Raw genomic sequence first — 25,031 nt, forward strand, 5'->3', positions numbered from 1 at the left:
GTAGAAACGGGGTTTCACCATGTTGGCCAGGCTAGTCTTGAACTCCCGGCCTCAGGTGATCCATCTGCCTCGGCCTCCCAAAGTGCTGGGATTACAGGTGTTAGCCACCACGCCCGGCTGCTAAAACTCCTTTTTTTTTTTTTTTTTAATTTATTTATTATTATTATACTTTAAGTTGTAGGGTACATGTGCACAACGTGCAGGTTTGTTACATATGTATACTTGTGCCATGTTGGTGTGCTGCACCCATCAACTCGTCATTTACATCAGGTATAACTCCCAATGCAATCCCTCCCCCGCCCCCCCTCCCCATGATAGGCCCCGGTGTGTGATGTTCCCCTTCCCGAGTTAAAACTCCTTTTTAAAAAACTCCTTTGAGAGGCTGAGGCAGGCAGATCATGAGGTCAGGAGTTTGAGACCAGCCTGGCCAACATAGTGAAACCCCGTCTCTACTAAAAATACAAAAATTAGCCGGGTGTGGTGGCACATGCCTGTAGTCCCAGCTACTCGGGAGGCTGAGGCAGGAGAATTGCTTGAACCCAGTAGACAGAGATTGCAGTGAGCCGAGACCACACCATTGCACTCCAGCCTGGGCAACAGAGTGAGACTCCGTCTAAAAAAAAAAAAAAAAAAAAAAAAAAAAAAACGCTCCTATTAATTGTTTTTTTAAGTGCAAGCCTTCCCCTTGCTCCGCACCCAGCCAGGACTGGGTGCATTGTGTACACCCATAGACAGAGCCCCTATTTCTACTCTGCTGCTCGCTAATTTCACCCCCAGTGCTTGCTCCTACAAAATGAGGCAGACTTGGATTAGTTGCTCTCATAAGAGCCCTGGGTTATAAGTGCACTATGAATCTGCTGTGTTCTTTACAAAATGAGAGGGCTGTTCATTGTGTTTTATCTCCTATGTATGAGCCAGGCCCCTCTCCACTGAAAAATAGAGACAGGAAGACAGAGCTTGTAGACGCTGAGATTTGGGCATCTCCCCTCACCACCCACACACATCTGAACTGACTGTCTCTCTGCCTCCTCCTCAGTCTCCTTAGTTTCCTTTTCTTTTTCTTTTTCTTTTTCTTTTTTGTGGACGGGGTTTCGCTCTTTTCTCCCAGGCTGGAGTGCAATGGCGCAATCTTGGCCCACTGCAACCTCTGCCTACCTACCAGGTTCAAGAGATTCTCCTGCTTCAGCTTCCCAAGTAGCTGGGATTACAGGCCCCCACCACCACGCCCAGCTAATTTTTGTATTTTTAGTAGAGATGCGGTTTCACCATGTTGGCCAGGCTGGTCTCGAACTCCTGACCTCAGGTGATCCACCCGCCTCAGCCTCCCAAAGTGCTGGAATTATAGGCATGAGCCACCACGCCCAGCCAGTCCTCTTAGTTTCTGAAGACACAGCTGTATTCTTTTTTTTTTTTTTTTTTTTTTTTGAGACAGAGTCTCGCTCTGTCGCCCGGGCTGGAGTGCAGTGGCCGGATCTCAGCCCACTGCAAGCTCCGCCTCCCGGGTTCACACCATTCTCCTGCCTCAGCCTCCCGAGTAGCTGGGACTACAGGCGCCCACCACCTCACCCGGCTAGTTTTTTGTATTTTGTTAGTAGAGACGGGGTTTCACCGTGTTAGCCAGGATAGTCTCGATCTGCTGACCTCGTGATTCGCCCGTCTCGGCCTCCCAAAGTGCTGGGATTACAGGCTTGAGCCACCGCGCCCGGCCAGACACAGCTGTATTCTTGGAGGGAACATCTGGCTATAGAGCAATTCCAGGGTACCTCCTAGGTGTGGGAGATAAAGGAAAAAAAAATGATGGTGGAATACTCAGAGTCCAAGAATGAGGTAGAAGGAAAATGACACAGAAAAAAATGGCTGTGCCCACCCATCTATCATGACCCCCTGTGCTATGGTTTGAATGTGTCCCCAAAAGTTCACATGTCAGAAACTTGGTCCCCAGTGCATTAGTGTTGAGAGATGGGACCTTCAGGAGGTGATTGGGTCATAGGGCTCTGCCCTCATGAATGAGCTAATCCATTCCTGGATTAAGGGATTAACAGGTTATCAAAGGAGTGGGTTAGTTATCATGAGAGTGGGTCTCTTGTGAGCCCTTCACCATGTGATGGCTTGAGTTACCTTAGGACTCTGAAGAGAGTCACCAGCAGCAAGAAGTCCCTCACCAGATGTGGCCCCCCAACCTTGGATTTCCCAACCTTCAGAACCATAAGCTAAATAAACCTCTGTACTTTATAAATTATCCATTCTGTAGTATTCAGTTATAGCAACAGAAAATTGACTTAGACACCCTGTTGTCTGGAATAGACTACCCAGCCACATGGGCAGTGGAATGAATCTCTACAAAGCAAACCCTCTTTTCCTATTGTCTTTTTTATAACTGTATTAGAGATGTGCTCTGCAGAAGAAATATTCACTAGTAATTCAAGTTGAAAATTTAGTAAGAAGGTAGTTCAAATGGTGACCAACTCCAGGGTGTCGTAGTCCTAGGAGTGAGTTTATAGGGCTCTGACCCTCCTAGCACCTTTTTCCAAGGAGCCCTCTTTATGTCACCATGCACATGCCTGCTGGACCTTAATTGCTACCACTTTTTCACAAAGACTAATAGAGCTTGGCTGCAATGCCATCCTTGACCAACAGGAGCTGCTGTCTAATATATGCCAAAAAGTTCCTTTAGTTCATTTTTGCTGTCTTTATTATTAATCAAAGCTCAGCTGTATCTGTCCTACAAATTATTATTCTCTAAGGTGGAATAATAATGAACCAGATCTTCATTTCTTTCTGTCTTTTTTTTTTTTTTTTTTGAGATGTTGTCTCGCTCTGTCACCCAAGCTGGAGTACAGTGGCACAATCTCAGCTCACTGCACCCTCCGCCTCCCGGGTTCATCCTGTGCCCAGCCTGGATGAACTCTTTAGAAATGAAGATCTGAGACTGGACATGGTGGCTCACACCTTGAAATCCCATCACTTTGGGAGGCCAAGGTGGGAGGATCACCTGAGGCCAGGAGTTCAAAACCAGCCTGGCCAATGTGGCAAAACCCCACCTCTACTAAAAATACAAAAATTAACTAGGTGTGGTGGCAGGCGACTGTAATCCCAGTTACTTGGGAGGCTGAGGCACGAGAATTTCTTGAACCCGGGAGGCAGAGGTTGCAGTGAGCAGAGATCACGCCGTTGCACTCCAGCCTGGGTGACAAGAGTAAGATTCCACCTCAAAAAACAAAGAGTTCATCCAGTGGTATTTTTGCCTCAACATTCTGAAAATAATAATGACTGTGTGAGTTTGAAGAAAATAGTACATTTGAGAAGTAAAATCATTAGGTTCAGTGACTCACACCTATAATCCCAGCACTTTGGGAGGCCAAGGTGGGAGGATCACTTGAACCCAGGAGTTTGGGATCAGCCTGGGCAACATAGCAAGACCCAATCTCTGGGGAAAAAAGAAGAAGAAGGAGAAGGAGAAGGAGAAGGAGGAAGAAGAAGGAGGAGGAGGAGGAGGAGGAGGAGGAGGAGGAGGAAAATCAACTGGAGTCTATGCTAAAATCCTGGAGGGAGAAAGTACCTCACTTGAGCTTGGTCTGTGTCCATGCCTGTCCTATAACCCAAAGCAAACTCCTCAAGAAACCTCCATCTGAGAGAAGGCCCAGTTCATCTCTCAGACTCAGGAAGGCACAGCATCCTCAGGAGAGCTAGGGAGCCCTGGTCTGAAGGGGAAGATAGAGTCCTGTCCAGGGATCCCAAGGCTGAGCAGGGCATGACCCTGCCCTAGACATCACAGATTGGGAGAGTAGACAAAGCCCTGCCTGAGGGCTGCAGTCTGAGGAGAAAATTATGCTGCTCTGAGAGTCCCATCTGAGGAGGGAGACGCAGCCCAGCCCTTGGAGTCTCAGCAAAAAACCCTGTTCTAAGACCCCTTATCTGAGAGAGGAAACATAGCCTTGTCCTGGGAGAACCCACACAGATGGCCCTGCCCTGAGGGTCCAATCTGAGCAGGGAGGCAGAGCCCTTCTCTGAGATCCCTAAACTGAAAGGAACATGGTTCCATCACAGGCAGCCCAGCCCTGAGAACCTCAGGAAAGGACAAGTTGGCCCGGTCAGAGACAGAAAACATGGCCTGGCCCTGGGACCTGCAGTCTGAGGGGGACGTGGCCGTATCCTCCAGAGCCCTCAGACTGCTGGCAAGCTCACTGATGTCACATATAAAGACTCTCAGCAGGCCGAGCACAGTGGCTCACACCTGTAATCCCAGCACTTTGGGAGCCTAAGGTGGGTGGATCACCTGAGGTCAGGAGTTCAAGACCAGCCTGGCCAACATGGTGAAACCCCATCTCTACTAAAACCACAAAAATTAGCCCGGCATGGTGGCAGGTGCCTGTATTCCCAGTTATTCTGGAGGCTGAGGCAGGAGAGGCTTGAGGCAGGAGGAGACTAAGGCTTGAACACCAGAGGCAGAGTTTGCAGTGAGCCGAGATCGCGCCATTGTACTCCAGCCTGGGCGATAAGAGCGAAACTTTGTCTCACACACACACACAAAATCTCCCAGCAAGCCACAAGCAGGTATTTTCATACTTTGCCAACCTAAGATTCAGCAGGGCCCAGATCCCTGAGGTAATTTCAGGACAGATCTGAGGTGGCTCCATGGTAACCATACGGCCACTGCCCCATCTGGCTCACTGTGGTCTGGAGATGGCTTGAGCTTCTCACGCACACCTGGCCAATCTTTAACTGGTTGGCCTAGAGCTCCCCTCTGGCCAGAGCCAAGGGAGGAGGAATTGGAGACTTCACCCTGCTGTTTGCCATTCCTGCCTCCCACAGCAGGCAGGAGGCAGGTGGGACCAGCCTGTTCTATCTCTTCCCGGCAGGCCCTGGACACGCATCATCTCAGGCTGTTCTCACAACAACCACAGGAGATGGGCACTGTTATACCCACTTTAGAGATGAGAAGCCTGAGGCTCAGGAAGCACAAGGAGGGCATGGGTGGTGGAGGGACTCGGGACTGCACCATTTGCTCTATACCACCTCCAGGGTCTCTTCCCTACCTGTGTCTCTCCCTGAGTCAGGATTGTGGGACTGGAACAGGGCAGCCTGGAAACACGCGATCAAGGAACGGCATGGAGAGTTAGAAAGCTCTTGGCCACAGGGCTAGGAGACCTGCACTCAGGTTCCAAGTGTGGGTGACCTTGGGCAAGTCCCACCCCTCACAGGCCTCGATCCCATCTTCAGCCTCCTGTGAGGTCTTCTCCAACACCATTAGCCTGAAGTTCAGGCCACTGGCAGTGACCCCTGCTGTGCCAGCCTCTTGCTTAATAAGGCTGTGGGCAAATCCAGTCAGGGTCCGGCAAATTTTGAAGCACAGTGCACCCGGGGAGGGGTGATTTTTGGCAAAGATGGTGGAATGAAAGATGGTAGAATGATGGGAAAAACCTTGAGCTGGGAATCCCACCTCTGCCTTGTAGGGAAAATTAAAAGACTTCTCTAGGCCTCCCCACCTGTTCAGTTCAGATCCCCAGCTCCCTGTATGTCAAGCATCTACCACCAACCAGATACCAGACCTTTCGTTTATATCTTAGTACAGGTCTTTTTTGTTTGTTTGTTTGTTTTTTGTTGTTTTAAAGAGATGAGGGTCTTCCTCTGTCACTCAGGCTGGAGTACAGTGGCAAATCATAGCTCACTGCAGCCTCAAACTCCTGGAGTTCAAGCAATATCCTCCTGCCTCAGTCTCCTGCCACTGTGCGGAGCTAGTTCAGCTTCTTGAGAGAGGGGTTTGATTGGCTCAGCTCGTCTTTTTCAGCCAGGCCATACAGGTCAGAGGCCACAGTCAGTCAGTGGTTGGGTCCCCTTGGAGCAGTGTTTACCCTGGTAAATAGCCACAGCCAACAGGGTCAGGGTCACAGGGTCTAGGCTACCTCAGCAGGGGACCCCTGCACACAAGTCCCGGGAAAGACAATGGCACAGTGGAAAGCTAGCAGAACACACAAGAGCCACCATTTGTTGTTTTTCTGCCCTGCCCACCCCTCCTCACAACCCCACTGCAAAGAAAATAACCCTTGCTCTCAGCCTTCCCTGTGACTCCCAGGCTGGGCCTCCCAACAACAAATTAGAGAAAGATCTATCACAGCTCCTATTGCAAACCAGCTCACCCTGCTCTAAAGGAGGCTGGAACACTGGGTCAGGTGGTCTTGTCTGGCTCTTTTTTCCCTCAGGGTGACCTCCCTCCCAGGATCTCCTCAGTTCCTATGCAAATGAACTCAGTCACTGGGGTCCCCCTCACCCACACCTGCCCACATAAATCTCAGTCTCTTTCTCTTTTTTTTTTTTTTTTTTTTGAGATGGAGTCTCACTCTCACCCAGGTTGGAGTGCAGTGGTGCAATCTCGGCTCACTGAAACCTCTGCCTCCTGGATTCAAGCAATTCTCCTGCCTCAGCCTCCCAAGTAGCTGGGACTACAGGCATGCGCCACCATGCCCGGCCAGTTTTTGTGTTTTTATTAGAGTATGGAATTTTACCATGTTGTCCAGGCTGGTCTCAAACTCCTGACCTCAGGTGATCCACCCACCTTGGTCTCCCCAAGTGCTGCAATTATAGGTGTGAGCCACCACGCCCAGCCAAATCTCAGTCTTAAAGTAACTTGCCTCCCAAGGAAGGATTTTCCAGTTGACAAAGGAAACTGAGGAGGGTGCAGACTGTCTGAAAGAATGGTAGTGAGTACAGCATCCGGGTGGGGGAACCAAGCAGAGACTGGCTAGACCAGAGTTTATGCAATTCAGTGTCAGTCCATGAGCTTGCCCTCTACCTTATCCCTATCGCTGGCTCCTGTCCCTGAGAGAGGACTGCCACCAGAGGTAGCCATACCTTGAGCCAAGCTCCCCATTCCTTAATGATCTCCCTTGAAATTAGTTCTGAGACCCTGCACCCTTCCACCATGACATAACACCAGACTCACCCCCACCCTTCCACCATGACATAACACCAGACTCACTAGAGTCCTCTGGAGTACAGCTGCGATGGGGCCTCTGGAGTACAGCAGTGCAATGGGGTGGAGGGGGGCACTTTTGGGCAAGGAACCTGCCCGATGCCTGTCACTCTGCACTAATAAGGGAAGCAGACTCTGCTCTGCATTGAGGGACCTGCGCTCTACCCGTGGGCCCTGCAGCCCAACGGGTTTTTCTGGGTCTAGGATAACATGGCGGTGTAGGTAATACTCAGTGGGTTCCCCCAGGCCTTCACCTCTGTACTTATCCCTCCACCCCAGGCCTGTATTAAGATAATTACAGGGCTTGGGAAAGGGAAAGAGGATGAGGCCGGAGGCTGACTCACAGATCCAGAAGAAAATCCCAGCTCACCCACTAACCTTGGACCAGTGACATAAACTTTCTGAGTCTAGACTTTCTCATCTCACAACTGGAGATGATAATCTTACCTTACAGGTTGGGTGGGAGGTTTAATGAGATAATGTGTGTAAAGTGCCAAGTTACAGGCCAGGGTGCAACACACACACACACACGCACACGCACACCAGAAATCCTGAGAAAGGTGGTCTCCAGGCAAGATGGACCTCTGACATGTGTGGCATGTGCAGCTGCGCACACACCAGGCCCACATGTGAGCCAGCATTTCTCCAAACCCTGCGCTCTCTCACTGGGGTCTTGCCAGGGCCTGGGCTCAGCCCACTTCCTTCCACTGCTCCCCCCACCCAGAAGCTGGGGAAGGCTGGGGGTGCTAGCGTGCCAGGGAACAATGGGCCCCCAACCCCTTCCCGCCCATTGCGTGAGAAGGAGCTGCCGGAAGGAAACTCACCTCCCAGTGGGACAGGCCACCGCCCCCCTGACGTCTGCCCCAGGGAAGCCCGGAGACCCCCATGCTGCTCAAGGGGCGGGCCTCTGTGCGCTCCAGGCCTGTCACCCTTGCGACATCCTGTTTTCACCACCTGGACTGGCTTCCCCTGCCCCTTCTTTCAGAGAAGATAGTCCCCCACCCTCTCTCTGGGGCTGAGCTGGGTTCCCCCCAAGAGTCCAGGGCGCTGTTCTCATTCATCTCTGTGTCCCCGGCGCGTAGCCTGTTCCAGAGTTGTCTCAAGGAATGCTGGCCAACTACATGAGAGGCTGAGGGAAAGGAGCCAGACCAGTGGTGATCAGGGACCCAGCAGCTGAGCCAGAAAACATGAGAGAGAGAAGGGCGCAGCTCAGAGTGGCCAAGACGCCTATGCTGCAGATAGCGGTGAGGTCCTAGAAATGCCTCTGGAGAGTACAGAGTATGCTGCTAAGGGCTGGGGGATGCTCTCCCCTCAAATTTTTTGGAACACTCAGCTCAGTTTCATTTGTGTAGTTACACTTCCCTTACAGCCCTGCACTCCTCCCTCTGTGTCTCACGCACAATCACACTCATTCCAGGCGTCTCAGCAGCTCCACCATCAGATGGGGGCTCTTAGAGGCAGGGGTCAGGGAGGAGGCCCGGAGGAGATGAGGAGCTGCTCTCCCACCGTGCCCATCCACACTTAGCAGGATAGCTCAGAGGGTTCCCACGAGGCTGGCTGCTGACCAGAGACTCTGGACATCAATTTCCCCAGCTAGAAAATATGGAGAGTTGGGGGGCCTGGCTGAAACTGACCCTGCCCTGGGCCTTGCTGACCTGGAGTGTGGTGGAGGCACTGGCCCAGAGCGCAGCCTGTCTGGTGTGTGATGGTTGCTGAAATCTGCCCACTTGTGCTCAGCTACTTGTTTTATCACTGCGGACCCCCAAAACTCTGGGCAGGGCCTCAGCTCCCAGCCACCACTACCACTGTCCAAGGAGGTAGTGTTACCAGTCCAGGTCTCCCAGCCCTCAGATGTAACCATGACCCGCCAGCAGGAGTAGAAGCATGCTTCCCAAACCTGCCCGATTACCCAGCCAGCCACACACCCACTCCAGCCCCCACCTTGGAGGAAGCACTAATCTGGGGACTTTGAGATTCCACTATTCTCACGGCAGGAAGGACTCTCTGACACGCAAGCCAGCGGCTCCCTTGGCCCTGAGGGCACAGGAGATAGAGGCACACCTGTAAACACATGCCTGGCTACAAACACGCACATACCTGGCCTGTGTGCTGAGCCACCTGAACTGACACCTGGAGAACTCACGCACAGGCATCCTCCTGATCACTCCAGGCCACATCTGCCCATACACATGCACCCACTGAGGGCTGGCACTCACATTTGTTGTTGCCTTATCGACACACCCGAGACTACTGTTCAAAATACATGCCCACGCCTGCTCCCAGCCCCCACCGGCCCACTGGCACTTTCAGCTGGGCCACCCCAGGAACCTCACCTGTGGTAGACCCCATGCCATTGCCACTTGGGAGACCCAGAGGACACTAGAGGGTGGGGCAGGATTTGGGAATGGGCCCCAGGCAGGGCCCAGGGCTAAGATGAGGTGCAATGCTGTGGGGTAGATGATACAGCAGTGAGTACCCATTCCCAGCAATGCTATCAATTCATTCTTTGATTCAGAAGTTTTTATTAAAAGTAACAAATCAGTGGGGAAATGATCTGTTATTGAATACCTAGTGTTAAAAAAAGGATACCTACCTAAATAAATTCAAATGGATCTAAGATTTAAATGTTAGAAATAAAACCATGGTCAGCCACTGTGGCTCACCCCTGTAATCCCAGCACTTTGGGAGGCCGAGGCAGGCAGGTCACAAGGTCAAGAGTTCAAGATCAACCTGGCCACTGGTCATGCCTGTAATCCCAGCTATTCAGGAGGCTGAGGCAAGAGAATTGCTTGAACCAGGGAGGAGAAGGTTGCAGTGAGCTAAGAACACGCCACTGCACTCCAGCCTGGGTGACAGAGCGAGACGCCATCTCAAATAATAATAATAATAATAATAATAATAATAATAATAGAAACAAAACCATAAGAAGCCAAAAAAAAGAAAGAAAGAAAGAAATCGATTTTTTAAAGCAGTATGAGTGGAGAAAGCCTTTCTAAGTTTGACATAAGTCCAGAAGCGATAAAAGAAAAGATTGATTCCACTACATAAAAATCAATCGTTTTGGGCTGGGCGCGGTGGCTCATGCCTGTAATCCCAGCTACTAGGGAGGCTGAGGCAGAAGAATCGCTTGAACCTGGGAGGCAGAGGTTGCCGTAAGCCGAGATTGTGCCATTGCACTCCAGCCTGGGCAACAAGAGTGAAACTCTGTCTCAAAAAAGAAAAAAAAATCAATCATTTCTGCCTTCCAAACAATCATAACCAAGTCAGAAGACATACAAGGAACACAAGGAACATAAGCCGGTTGGCTTCCAGTTCTCCCCTTCAGAGTCCCTCTCCATCCTGTGCTCCGTGTGGGGAAGCTGACCTGCGGGGCATTCATCCACAGGCTCCCTGGCCCTCTGGTTCCTAGATGGGTTCATGGAACAGAGGCTCTCACAGGAGATGGAGATGTGTCCTCTGAGGCGGCCCTCTCCAGGCAGCTCTTTCCCCCTGCAGCATTCTTCAGACACTAGGCCGCCACCATTCCTTGCCTACCCCCTTGTAATATTCTCTGTATTAAATCTTCCTCGAATTAAACTGTTTCCTGCTGGGACCTTGAATAATGCACAGATTAAAGGTTAATTTCTTTAATACGTAGAGTTCCTACTTAAAAAAATTATAATAAATCCAGGCCCGGCGCAATGGCTCACGCCTGTAATCCCAGCAGTTTGGGAGGCCGAGGCAGGGGGATCACGAGGTCAGGAATTCAAGACCAGCCTGGCCAATGTGGTGAAACCCCGTCTCTACTAAATGTACAAAAATTAGCCAGGCGTTTTCCCAGCTACTCAGGAGGTTGAGGCAGGAGAATTGCTTGAACCTGGGAGGCAGAGGTTGCCGTGAGCTGACATTGCGCCACTGCACTCCAGCCTGGGCGACAGAGTGAGATTCCGTCTCAAAAAAACAAAAAGAAAAAAAAAATCCAGTAAAACATAGATGAAGAACATGAACTGTTAACAGACACAAATACATTTTAAAATATAAAGAGATGCTTGGCTGCACTTACAATCAGCGAACTATAACTTTTTTTTTGAGATGAAGTCTCACTCTGTCACCCAGCCTGGAGAACAGTGGCACAATCTCGGCCCACTGTACCCTCCACCTCCCAGGTTCAAGCAATCTTCCCACCTCAGCCTCCCACGTAGCTGGGATTACAAGCATGCATCACCATGCCTGGCTAATATTTGTATTTTTAGTAGAGACAGGGTTTCATCATGTTGGCCAGGCTGGTCTCCAACTCTTGACCTCAAGTGATCCACCCACCTTGGCCTCCCAAAGTGCTGGGATTACAGGGGTGAGCCACCATGCCTGGCATCAGTGAACTATAACTTAAAACCACAAATAGAATTTTTTTTCCCTTTAAGGTTTTATTCACATGCCTGCTGACTCCATGACAGAAATTGTATAAAATATATAAAAAATTCCCGAGGCAACTTCCTATCTTGTAAGTTTTCAGTCTCTTAGAGTTCTTCAAGTCAAGTCATTGCTAGCCAGGCGCGGTGGCTCACGTTTGTAATCCCAGCACTTTGGGAAGCAGAGGTGGGCGGATCACGAGGTCAGGAGATTGAGACCATCCTGGCCAACACAGTGAAACCCCCGTCTCTACTAAAAATACAAAAAATTAGCCGGGTGTGGTGGCGGGCGCCTGTAGTCCCAGCTACTAGGGAGGCTGAGGCAGAAGAATGGCGTGAACCCGGGAGGCAGAGTTTGCAGTAAGCCAAGATCGCGCCACTGCCCTCCAGCCTGGGCGACAGAGCAAGACTCTGTCTCTACAAAAATATAATTTTTACCCAATTAGATTGGGAAAGATGTATGGTGTTAGCAAGGGTGCTGAAAAGAAGGCACTCATATTCATCATTGGTGAAAGTGAATTTTAGTTAAAAAGTAAAGCTTTAAACATTATGCTAGGTGAAATAAGCCAGTTACAAAAACACAAATATCATAAGGTTCCACTTTTGCAAAGTACCTAGGTTTGTCTAAATCATACAGATAGAAAGTAGAACGGTGGTTGCCTGGGGCTGGGGAGAAGGGGGAATGGGGAGTTACTGTTTAATGGGTAGGGTTTCAGGTTTACAAGAGGGAAAGGGCTCTGAAGATGGATAGTGGTGATGGTTGCACAACATTATGAGTACATTTAATACCACTAAACTGTGCACTTAAAAATGGTTAAGATGGGCCAGGCACAGTGGCTGAAGCCTGTAATCCCAGAACTTTGGGAGGCTGAGACGGGCGGATCACGAGGTCTGGAGATTGAGACCATCATGGCTAACACGGTGAAACCCCATCTCTACCAAAAAATACAAAAAAAAAAAAAAACTAGCCGGGGGAGGTGGTGGCCGCCTGTAGTCCCAGCTACTCCGGAGGTTGAGGCAGGAGAATGGCGTGAACCCGGGTGGCGGAGCTTGCAGTGAGCTGAGGTCCAGCCACTGCACTCTAGCCTGGGTGACAGAGCGAGACTCCATCTCAAAAAAAAAAAAAAAAAAAGAAAGAAGAGAAAAAATGGTTAAGATGTAGGCTGGGCACATTGGCTCGCTTCTGTAATTTCAGTACTTTGGGAGGCTGAGGTGGGTGGATCAGTTGAGGTCAGGAGTTTGACCTCCTGGCCAACTTGGTGAAACCCCAATCTCTACTAAAAATACAAAAATTAGCCGGGTGTGGTGGCAGGTGCCTGTAACCCCTGCTACTTGGGAGGCTGAGGTGGGAGGATTGCTTGAGCCTGGGAGGTAGAGGTTGCATTGAGTTGAGATGGCTCCACTGCACTCCAGCCTGAGCAACAGAACGACAGCCCATTTAAAAAAAAAAAAAAAAAAGAGGTTGGCTGGGCACAGTGGCTCACACCTGTAATCTCAGCACTTTGGGAGGCGGAGGCAGGAGGACCATGTGATGTCAAGAGTTTGAGACCAGCCTGGCCAATATGGTGAAACTCTGTCTCTATTAAAACTACAAAAATTAGCTGGGCATCAGGAGGTGGAGGTTGCAGTGAGCCCAGATCATGCCACTGCACTCCAGTCTGGGCGACAGAGTGAGACCCATCTCAAAAATAATAATATATTTTTAAAAATAAAACAGCTTAAAGGAATGAGAGCAAGCTATATAGTTTGTTACCATTTCTGTTTTTAAACACAAGTATGTGCTAATATATATGCATAAATATATAATATATATGCATAAATATAAGTATATATTTTATATATATATGCAGGGACTATCCTGAAGGCTGTACTATAAAGAGTAAGTTTCATCTCTAGTGAAGCTAATAGATGTGTAGGGGAGGGGGGACATGGGTTTGAGGGAGATTTATCCTTTTGTAACTTTTGTGCTTTGTAACAGGTATATAGATTTTTCTATTTAAAAAAAAAAAGCAATTTACATTACATTGATTGAGCATCTATTACATACCAGACGCTGTGCTGTGCCAGCTGATGGAGATGTGACAATGAACAAGATCAACATGAATACCTTCTGCTCTCACAAAGCTTATGGTCTAGTGAAGAGACAGACACTAAAACAGTAAGCATGCAAAGAAATACCCAATTACAAAGTATAAAGAGTGCTATAAAAAAAAGCAGCAAGGCTACTAGGAAGGGATAAACAGGGGCGAGGACTTTATTTTGTATTTATTTTATTTTATTTTTTGAGACAGAGTCTCACTCTGTCACCCTGGCTGGAATGCAGTGGTGCAGTCTCAGCTTACTGCAACCTCCACCTCCCTGGTGCAAGCAATTCTCCTGTCTCAGCCTCCCAAGTAGCTGGGATTACAGGCGCATGCCACAATACCCAGCTAATTTTTGTATTTTTAGTAGAGATGGGGTTTCACCATATTGGTCAGGCTGGTCTTGAACTCCTGACCTCAGGTGATCCGCCTACCTCAGCCTCCCAAAGTGCTGGGATTATAGGTGTGAGCCACACAGTGCCTGGCCCAGAGACGAAGACTTTAGGTGGGTTAATTAGGACGGGCTTCTCAGAGTTCAAATTAAAGAAGAGCACATTGCTGGGTGCGTGGCTCACGCCTGTAATCCCAGCACTTTGGGAGGCTGAGGCAGGCAGATCACCTGAGGTCAGGAGTTCAAGACCAGCCTGACCAATATGGTGAAACCCCATCTCTACTAAAAATACAAAAATTAGCTGGTCATCCTGGCATGCACCTGTAATCCCAACTACTCGGGAGGCTGAGACAGGAGAATTGCTTGAACCTAGGAGGCGGAGGTTGCAGTGAGCCGAGATCGCACCACTGCACTCCAGCCCAGGTGATGGAGTGAGTCTGCCTGAAAGAAGAAAAGAGGAAAAAGGAACAGGGACCAACCTGTGCAAAGGTCCTGAGGCAGGAAAAGGGTTACTGTGTGCTTGTAGACAAATTATCACCCCTCTCAGGAAAGGCGTAGCCTCACCCATGAAATAACCCAAATTTAGAGATGGAGAGACAGAGGCTCAGAGAGGGAAGATGGCTTCTTCAGGAAAGCAGAAGAGCCAGAACTGAAACCTAGATCTTTATGGCTCTATGAACTCAGCAGTATTCCAGTTATGCATTTGGGGACCTTTTGCAGGATTGTTAAGACCTGGACGGGAAGGAAAGAGGGGAAGAAGTTGACTCCTGGCTCTGTCTTCCCCATCTCAAGGACTGAGGGAGAGCAAAACATCAGAAGCTGCATGTATATCTGAATGTCTACACACGTGCCATGAGCACCAACCATGGCTACAGACAACTGAGCCCCTAACTTACCTTGGGTTACCTTGCACCTAGAGTTGAACCCTCCTTTTCTTCTTTTTTTCTTTTTTTTTTTTTTGAGACAGGGTCTCACTGTGTTGCCCAGGCTGGAGCACAGTGGCACAATCTTGGCTCACTACAACTGCCCTTCCTGAGCTCAAGCAATTCTCCAGCCTCAGCCTCCCAAGTAACTGGGATTACAGGTGCATGCTATCAATGCCCAGCTAATTTTTTTGTATTTTGTAGAGACAGCATTTCACCATGTTGCCCAGGCTGGTCTTGAACTCCTGAGCTGAAGTGATCCACCCACCTCAGCCTTCCAAAGCATTGGGATTACAGGTGTGAGCCACTGCGCCCAGCCAGGCCCTCTTCTTCTTTGCCCCACCTGCACCCTAGCCATTGAAATGTGCCTCTTTTGGCTGGGCATGGTGGCTCACACCTGTAATCCCAGCACTTTGGGAGGCTGAAGAGGGTAGATCACCTGACGTCAGGAGTTCGAGATCAGCCTGGCCAACATGGCGAAACCTCGTCTCTACTAAAAAAAAAAAAAAAATACAAAAATTAGCTGGGTGAGGTGGTGGGTGCCTGTAATCCCAACTACTCTGGAGGCTGAGGCAGGAGAATTGCTTGAACCTGGGAGGCAGAGGCTGCAGTGAGCCCAGATCATGCCACTGTACTTCAGCCTGGGCAACACAGCAAGACTCCGTCTCAAAAAAAAACAAAAACAAAAACAAAAACAAAAAGAAATGTACCTCTCTTAAAATGCTGCTTCCTTGATGTAAAACCTGAACATGTATGTTCTTGTGCATCTACAAGCTTATGTGCCTGGTGTTCTCAGTGTGTTTGCACTGAGTGCTCCCTGAGGACAGTAACCAGGTCTCACTTTCCTTATTCCATAATAACAACAATTTAATCTTCACAGCAATCTTATGAGGCACACACTCCTTTTTACAGGTAAGGAAACTGAGGCTCAGAGACGTTACAAAAAAGTGCCAACGACTGCCCAGAAAGTAAGTAGCAGAGGAGGGATCAAAGCCAGGGGTATAAAATGGCAAGGCCTCTGTGCTTAGCTGAACACTAGGTAAATGTGCAATGAATAAATGAGTGAGTAAGCCTCATGGCACAGATGGGGAAACTGAGGTCTAGATAGGCACCCAGGAAGGTGGTGTATGGGCAAGGCTTAAAACCCAGCCTTCATCCTGCCAGGCCAGGCCCCTCCTAGTCCCTGCTGCCCCAGGGCTGCGGAATCCTATCCTGGCTCCTGCCAGGCTCCCCTGCAGCTAGGCAAACAGGCAGTGGGTGGGACTGGGCACGATTTCCTCCTTGCCTGCCTGGAGTCTGCTAGGCTCTGGCTGAGCTCTCTGGCCTTTGCCCTGCACCCCCAACTTGGAGCCCAAAGGGGGTCACCGTTCTCTCTGCCCTGTGTCCCCAGGGAGGCACCTGATAAGTTTGAGAAGGGGCTGCCTTCTCACCCAGGGAGAGGTGAGGCCATCTCCTCAACCAGAGAGGGGCTTCAGGCCCCACTCCAAGAGAGGGTCAGAACTTCCTGGTGCCTACAGGTGCACTGTGCTAAACCAGTGTGAGCATCCTGTGCTGAGAATGCCACATGCATAAGCTGCGGACACACAGGGTCTCAGACTCAGGGGACTGTGGGGAGTCCTGGCAACCACATATGGATCAGGCTCACCCCTGCAGCACCCCATCTAGAAAAGCCCTTCCAGAGCCAGAAGGGGCTTCTGGGGATGGTTCCTGGAAGGGCTGGATTCTGCCGTTCTCTGAGTGACCGATCCGCCCATGCTTTCCAGAAATGGTCCTTTCTTATCTCCTGGCCCTCCAGCTGCTCTCCCTCCCCTCATCCACCCAGGATGTCACTAGGCCTGCTGCGAGTGGCTGCCGGGGGAAAAGGCCAGGAGCTCTGCAGTGAGCCTGTAATCCCTGCACTTTGGGAGGCTGAAGTGGGTAAATACGCACTACACACAAGCCAGCACCCAGGGGATGACAGAGGGACTTCTGCTCACCACCGTGCCTCAAGTGCCCTGCTTAACTGTCCTGTGTGAGCTCAGCGCAGCCCTCCGGGGGCTTTTCTTTTCCTGTGCAGGAGGCTCCCTTCCTCCCAGCAGCCATGCTGTCACGTGTTCCTTGCCCCGGGGGAGCAGGAATCTGTCCCGAAACGTCAAGCTGAAAGGCTTCCCGGACACTTGCTGCAACCGTGGTCTTCAAATTCTACTAAATTTTTCCATTGGCAGGATCCACTGTTGAAAGGAAAGCTTCCCACCTTGCCTGTTCCTCCTAACCCCAAAAAAGTCGGGCTTGTGATCTATGGGGAGAAGAACAGCCCCCGCCCCCACACCCATCTGCTGCCCAATTCTTCCCGATCCGTCGGCCCCCAGCCCTGTCCTCAGGCCAGGATCTGCCCGAGTCACTCTCCCCAGCCAAAACAGGAGCCGAAAATGCGGTGTAGGCTGCCCTCTCCTGGGCAGTTAGAGAAGCACATGTTTCTCATAGCTGCTAGCCTTTATCCAGTGTCTTGGGGACCCCACCCCAAATAAAAAGGCAATCTAAGGAATAAGCGACTTTGTTTTGCAAATACAACTTCAAGACAAGTCTCAAGTCCGTCCTATGCAGAAATTCTAGAGAAGCCACTAAGAGTGGCCAGAGAACAGCCCCCCACTTCCCCTCCCTCATTCCCTGGCCTGGTCCTCATAGACCCACCTGGAGTAGAAATTCCTCGTGAAGCCAGGCCTGGCGGCTTCCCAGCACTTTGGGAGGCTGAGGCGAGCTGATCACCTGAGGTCAGGAGTTCGAGACCAGCCTGGCCAACATGGTAAAACCCCGTCTCTACTAAAAATACAAAAAAATTAGCCAAGCATGGTGGCAGGCACCTGTAATCCCAGCAACTTGGTAGGCTGAGGCAGGAGAATTGCTTGAACCCAGGAAGCAGAGGTTGCAGTGAGCCAAGATCACGCCACTACACTCCAGGCAGGGCGACAGAGCAAGACTCCATCTCAAATAAATAAAGAAATAAATACATATTCCTCATCCAACTCCCTGCCAGGAGTTCAACTTCTATTCTCATACTTTCAAGAACAGAGAGCTCACTACCCTCAAGGCTGATCCATTATCTTTTCTGTGCTGGGGCACTGGGAACACTGATGGTACAGATCCATTTGTAACTTCCTGGGACTCTCACACTGCCCACTTAGCTGGAGCAACAGGTGAGAAAACGAGGGTTGCAAGTGCGCCAAAGGCACAGGGATGAGAGCAGCCAGTTCTTCACGGACCTACACCCCCACCTGCCTCTCCTCAGGGCTCTTATATTCAAAGGGATTAAATTCCAGGATCTTGGAGATGACTGCAGTCCAGCTGTCCCCTTGCTTCTGCTTTCACTTGAGAATCAGCCAAAGTTCCCCGAGCACCTGCTCTATGCTAGGTCCCTCCTGGCACTTAGCCCCACTTAGTCCTTACAGCTCACTGGAACAGCGACGTGCTAATGCCCACTGGGCAGATGGGGACAGAGGCGCAGGAGGTCACTTGCCCAGGATGACACCTCTAGTCATTTGCAGAGTTGGATCTGGCCTCAAGCTTGCTGGTGGCTCTTGAAGCCCATGCAGAAGTGACTGGGGCAACACATGACCCTCCAACTTGGCATCAATACCTGTGCTTCCCCTCAAAGGGCCTGGGCCAAGCTGAAAGCTGCGGACAAGGCTCAGGGCAGACTGTGAAGTGTGGAGTTTGACCCCAGTCTGCCACATCATGCTCCTCCTTCCTGGCCTTGCCTCCACCTGTGGCCTATCTCTGCCTCCCACCTGGAGGTCCAGGACTGTTGCAACCAGACCCTCCTACCCCAACCATGTCCAGCAGGAGATGGCCCCTGCACCAGAAGCTTCTGAAGGTCTAGATGGAGGGCTAGCAGGCAGAAGGCAAACATCTCCCCCAGCTTGCAGCCCTTCACTGCTGAGCAAACCTAGGACCTGGGGTCTGGGGTCTCTGCAGCTGCCATCTGGTGACCTCCTCATGGGGCAGGAAAAAGAGTTCAGGCTCTGGGGTGGTTCTGTAAATCACCCTCTGTGGGTCTCCCTTACCCTACAGATAAGATCTAGATGCTACTGTTTTCCTTGAAGGGAGATGATCAAATGAGAGCAAATGTGCAAACACCCAGCACACAGTAGGTGTTCAACAAAGTGTGCCTTCCTACCTGTTCTCACTTTGCTCTTATTGCTCAGGAAAATCTGAGGATGTCAGCAACACTGAGGCCAATCCAGGATCCCCAGGGACCAGTGTGGTGGTGGCCTTCAAATCAGGGAGCAGCCCACGGTACAGGGCCCTGTGGAGTCCCAGCAGCCATGTGCTGGTCTGGCTCATCCGCTCCCCAGCACCTCACCTAGAAAAGTTCTTCCATAGCCAGATGGGGCACCTTCCAGCTCTCTGCCCTCACCCACCCAGCCCCTGCCCTGTGATGCTCCCAATCGGGAACAATCAGCTGTGGCTCCAGCCCTAGGTAAGTCTGGGACATGGTCCTCCCAGGAGCCAAACAGCTCATCTTTCCCAGAGCAGACATGCGCCTGCTCTCCAGGCGTGCCTCTGGGCCAGCCCAGCAGGGGGTGTGACCTTGTCTGCCTCTCTGTGGCTCTCTCATCCCTTCCCCTTGGGCTCTGTGCTGTGGCCACCAGGTGGGGCTGTTCTCCCGCAGACCCGAGTAGACCAGCAGGCCAGCGCCACCAGAGACGAGACTGGATTCTAGATTTTCTCTTTTTTTTTTTTTTTTGAGATGGAGTCACTCTGTCACCCAGGCTGGAGTGCAGTGGCGCGATCTCTGCTCACTGCAACCTCCACCTGCTGGGTTCAAGCGATTCACCTGCCTCAGTCTCTGAGTAGCTGGGACTACAGGCGTGAGCCATCACACCTGGCTAATTTTTTGTATTTTTAGTAGAGATGGGGTTTCACCATGTTGGCCAGGCTGGTCTTGAACTCCTGAGCTCAAGTGATCCGCCCGCCTCAGCCTCCCAAAGTGCTGGGATTACAGGCGTGACCCACCAAGCCCGGCCTGGATTCTGGATTCTGAAAGAGGTAGGAGGCAAGTGATCACCCGGAGTGCAAGGGAAGACAATGGCCTTTGTCTAATCACTGTGAATCTGGCACTTCCCACGCAAGACCTGACCTCATCCTCCCACCCGCCACGATGGGGGTGGGGTCAGGGGGCACCAGTCAGGCTTCTAAGTCACAAACAACAGAGACTGACCTCCAGCTAACATTAGCAGAAAACAAATGCCCTGCTCACAAAGACAGAGAACCAAGCTGGGGATATGGCAGTCACCCAGGGAAGGTGAGGGCTCCAGTGCAGCTGGAACAGGGCACTGCCACCAAACATCATCTCCCTGGGCCCCAGTCACACACCCTGGCTCTAGCTGGCCTGACTCCTCCCAAGCTTTGGTCCTGTCACCCCAACATCAATCCTCACTCATTCAGCAAAGTGGGGGTGGGGAGTGGGTGTCAGCACCCACGCCAGGACCCACGCAAGGGGCTGGCCTCCAGCAGCCCACCCGGTGGGCCTCCTCAGTAAGCTGCCAAGCACACTGCTGGCTGGTCGCTCAGTGGAGACGGGCATTGAGAGCTGGCTACACCACCGGCTGCAGTGGACTTGGAGTCGCTGAGGGCTGCAGGCTGCAGGAGCCAAGACTGGCTGCGGGGTGAGGGTGGAAATCTTTGGGGGATAAGAACTGGCCACAGGCCGGGTGCGGTGGCTCGCTCCTGTAATCCCAATACTTTGGGAGGCCAATGCAGGCAGATCATGAGGTCAAGGGATCGAGACCATCCTGGCCAACATGGTGAAACCCTGTCTCTACTAAAAATACAAAAATTAGCTGGGCATGGTGGTGCGTGCCTGTAGTCCCAGTTACTCAGGAGGCTGAGGTAGGAGGATTGCTTGAGCCCAGGAGACGGAGGTTGCAGTGAGCTGATATCGCACCACTGTACTCCAGCCCGGGTGACACAGCAAGACCCTGACTCAGAAAAAAAAAAAAAAAAGGACCAGCCCTGGGTTCAGTGGCTCACACCGTAATCCCAGCACTTTGGGAGGGCGAAGCAGGTGGATCACTTGAGTAGAGTGTCAGTGGCTCACGTGTGTAATCCCAGCACTTTGGGCGGCCGAGGTGAGTGAATCACTTGAGGTCAGGAGTTCTCAAGACCAGCCTGGCCAACATGGTGAAACCCCGTCTCTACCGAAAATACAAAAATTAGCCAGGCATAGTGGCACACAGCCGTAGTCCCAGCTACTCAGCAGGCTAAGGCAGGAGAATCACTTTAACCTGGGAGATGGAGGTTGCAGTGAGCCAAGATGGCTCTACGACACTCCAGCCTGGTCAACACAGTGAGACTCCGTCTCAAAAAAAAAAAAAAAAAGAGAGGCCGGGCGCGGTGGCTCATGCCTGTAATCCCAGCACTTTGGGAGGCCGAGATGGGCGGATCACGAGGTCAGGAGATCGAGACCATCCTGGCTAACCCGGTGAAACACCGTCTCTACTAAAAAATATTTTAAAAAACTAGCCGGGCGAGGTGGCGGGCGCCTGTAGTCCCAGCTACTCGGGAGGCTGAGGCAGAAGAATGGCGTAAACCCGGGAGGCGGAGCTTGCAGTGAGCTGAGATCCGGCCACTGCACTCCAGCCTGGGCGACAGAGCGAGACTCCGTCTCAAAAAAAAAAAAAAAAAGAAAAGAAAAGAAAAAAGAAAAAAAAAGAAGGAACCAGCCCTGGCTGGAGGGAGAGGTGACTGGGACCTCCCGGGGCTACCTCAATGTCAGGAGAACACTCCTGGAGACCCAAAGCTTCCAGTTAGGGATTCGAGAAGATAGACTGGGGGACAGGCAATAGGGATGCAGGCAAAGAGCTTCTCCTTGGAATGGGAGCCCTGAGACCCCTGGGGAGAATTCGATCACTCATGTATTCATTTAGCATACATTTATGGCTACAGGCTCTGTGCCTTCCCATGGAGAGACAGAGGAAAGGGAGCCAGTCCTTGTCCTCACGGAGCTCACCCAAACACACACTCTTTAGAAGGAAATTCTGGGGGGCATACGGGCCAAAAGGAAGGGGCATTTCCCTCCAGGTCCTCTGGAGTCCCCTGACGAAGGGCCCTCCAGGCCTCGCCCTGACTCACAGGGGCTTCCAAAATCTCCTCCAGCTCAGGGAGGATCTACCCCTGGCCCCAGCCCCCAGCCCAGTTCCACTCCACCCCCAATCAGGCAAGGAGGTCTTTCAAAAGCTCCCCTGATCTCTGACAGGGACAATGTTGGCACACAGGTTTCTTCACAAGTGTTAACACCTGGGCGGGGGCATTTGCATGGGTTTTGCAAAAGCTGGGCCTGAGGCTCACCAGTGCCCAGTTGCTCTCTCTTCCCAGCCCTCGCAGAGCAAACCTCCTGCTCCTTCTCCTCACCTGCCCCACCCTGGGCCAGGTCTCTAACCTTTGCACTGCAGAGAACCCCAGGGCCGCTTTTCTTGCTTTTGCCCAGAGTTCCCAGGAGGAAGCCAGAACAGTACCAACTGCGGCTTCCAGTCAGCAAGGCTGAGCCAGGGGACTATTGGGTCCAGCACAAAAATGACCGCTGACAGCACAGAGGGCGATGTGTCAGCCTGCTGTGAGCCCAGGACTCCAGGTGGGAACCAGTTAGCTCTGGCCCTGCCCAATTCCAGCTGCTCCAGTGCCTGGAAAGTAGTAAACATGCCCTCAATATTTAGTGAATGGATGAATGAGGGTTTTCAATTCATCAGCCATTGTGAAACTGTAGGCCTAGGAACAGACAAAAGGCCTGGCCCTACCCTTGGAAAGCCCAACTGAACCCAGCAGGGGAGAGCTAGAACTACAAAGCCTGTTTCAGGAGTGAGAGAAAAAATATTCATCTAACTGCCGTGGCGGGAAAGTCTGCCTTGTGTCAAAGAACCCTGCTAAGCAAGCAACTTTACATCATCTCAGTTTAGCATAAATCCCCTGTGACATGGGTCCTCTCAGTCCCACTTTAGAGATGAGGAAACTGAGGCTCACAAAGGTTCAGTGACTTTTGCTTAAGGTCACAAGGCTGGGAAGGGGGTGCAGCCAGGACTGTAACCTTGGAAGCCTTTGTAATAAATTGAGCAAGAATGATGTGATGGCATCCGGGGTCCTTTTTCCCCCAGCTGGGATCTGGTGACTGTTTCCTCCTTAAATCCCTCTTTAGTTTTCTTATCTGCAAATAGAGGTAATAATAATACCTACATTGTAAAGAGATTGGGAGGATCTAATGACACTGAAGACATGTAGAATAGCTAGGCAGGCCCTTGTAGTCTCAGCTACTCTGAGAGGCTGAGGCGGAAGGATCATTTGAGCCTGGAAGTTCCAAAACCAGCCTGGGCAACATAGCGAGACCCTGTCTCAAAAAAAAAAAAAAAAGTAAACAGCAGGGTGCGGTGCCCACACCTGTTATCCCAGCACTTTGGGAGGCCAAGGCAGGGGGATCACTTGAGCTCAGGAGATCCAGACCAGGCTGGCCAAGATGGTAAAACCCCGTCTCTACTAAAAATACAAAAATTAGCTGGGTGTGATGGCACAGCACATGCCTGTGGTCCCAGCTACTTGCTGGGAGGCTGAGGTGGGAGAATCACTTGAACCCAGGGCAGGGGGAGGGGGGTGGCAGTGGAGGTTCCAGGAGATGAGATCACACCGCTGCACTCCAGACTGGGCGACAGAGCAAGACTCCGTCTCAAAAACAAACAAACAAAAAGACATGTAAAATGCTTAGAATGATGCTAGCACATGTAACACCTACATTAGCATTGCCTATTATTATTATTAATTGAAATTTATATCACTCATTCATTCAACAAACGTTTGAGTACCAGGCTTCAGCCTCCAGCAGCAGATCAGGACACAAGTACAAAGGGGGTAGTCAGTGCTATAATACTAAGAAGCAGGCCAGTGAGGGACAATAGCAGAGGGGAGGCTTCCAGCCTTGGGATATGGGAAGAGGTCATCAAAGCTTCTCGAAGACAGCTAGTCAATTCTCCAACCAGAAGCAGAAGTAATATTTTTAACATGTAAAGCTGATCAGCTAAGTCTGTGGTGAACCCTCAAATAGCATGGGGGCAGGGCCCCAATGCCCTAAGGATGAAGTCCAAAGATTCCCCTATTCCACAGGGGACCCTACAGGCTCTGGCCATTTGTGCCTCTGCTTCCAAGGCTCTGACCCCATCCCATCCTGGCCTGTTTTCCTTTTGCCCAAAGCTTAATCCCTTCCAGCCCCAGGGCCTCTGCTCCTGTTGCCCCCTCTGCCAGGCCCCCAGGCACCATCTCTCCTCCTGCAGGGTCTGAGTGCTCAGGCAAAGAGAGGTCTCTGCTCCGCACTCACGCTGCACGTGCACAACCCTCTGGGAACTTCATCGCCTTGTTGAACACCTCTGCCCCCACAAGACAGAACATTCCAAGAAGATAGGAACCAAGGAGGAGGGAATTGTGTGCATGGGGGAGGCGCTGGGACAGCCTGCAGGGATCCCAGGCACCTCGGCCAACTCTTATCATAGACTTGGCTCTAGATCTGCCCTCTCCAGGGAGATATCAAATCAGGAAGCCCAGGACCCACAACCTTTGCCATCAGGGGTCTGCCAGTTAACCCCTGAGTGCTGGCTGCCTCAGGCCCCAAGGGTGGGGTCCTCCAGCTCCCAATGGCCTCTCAGTTAGATCACCACCACACCAATCAAGCCACCAAGCCACCAGATCAGGACTTCTACCACCATCATGACCAGAAACAAAAACTAACTTCCCAGGAAATCCCCTTGGAGCAAACTGGTGCAGTGGAGAGAGCCTACCTTGGTCTGACATGAAAAGTGGTTGTGCATAGTAAGTGCTCAATAAATATTAGCTGCTATTATCAATGATAATAATAAAGTACCTGGCACGTAGCAGATGTTCAGTAAATGGTAGTTCTCTGGTCCCAGGGGGACAGAAATTAGAGGCAGTCAATAGCCCCTCACCCACTTTACTCCCAAGGCCCTCCACTTGTACACAGGGATTCAGACCTACAGATCGCCAAATCCAAACCCTTCAGTTCCTAGGTAGGGAAACAGGCCTAGAGGAGAAGGACTGGCCCAAAGTAAGAAGCAGTGTCGGCTGGATACAGAAGCTCACACCTGTAATCCCAGCACTTTGGGAGGCCGAAGAGGGTGGATCACAAGGTCAGGAGTTCAAGACCAGCCTGGCCAATATGGTGAAACCCCATCTCTACTAAAAATACAAAAATTAGCCTGGCGTGGTGGTGGCGCCTATAATCCCAGCTACTCAGGAGGCTGAGGCAGG

General features: G+C 51.1%; 2 protein-coding genes across 2 annotated transcripts in view; both read left to right on the forward strand.

The window, feature by feature from the left end:
* The window catches only part of CYP1A2 (cytochrome P450 family 1 subfamily A member 2), a 33,255-nt gene extending 12,893 nt beyond the window's left edge, over window positions 1-20,362 (forward strand). Inside the window, 3 exon segments of the mRNA XM_038008877.2 lie at window positions 16,144-16,193; window positions 18,935-19,025; window positions 20,269-20,362. Of these exon segments, the coding sequence (XP_037864805.2) occupies window positions 16,144-16,193; window positions 18,935-19,025; window positions 20,269-20,362 (235 nt within the window).
* PPCDC (phosphopantothenoylcysteine decarboxylase) overlaps window positions 1-25,031 on the forward strand; it is a 357,482-nt gene that overhangs the window by 34,595 nt on the left and 297,856 nt on the right. The gene's annotated exons all lie outside the window — the stretch shown is intronic.

This window comes from Chlorocebus sabaeus, chromosome 26, assembly GCF_047675955.1.
Source record: "Chlorocebus sabaeus isolate Y175 chromosome 26, mChlSab1.0.hap1, whole genome shotgun sequence".
Taxonomy (NCBI): domain Eukaryota; kingdom Metazoa; phylum Chordata; class Mammalia; order Primates; family Cercopithecidae; genus Chlorocebus; species Chlorocebus sabaeus.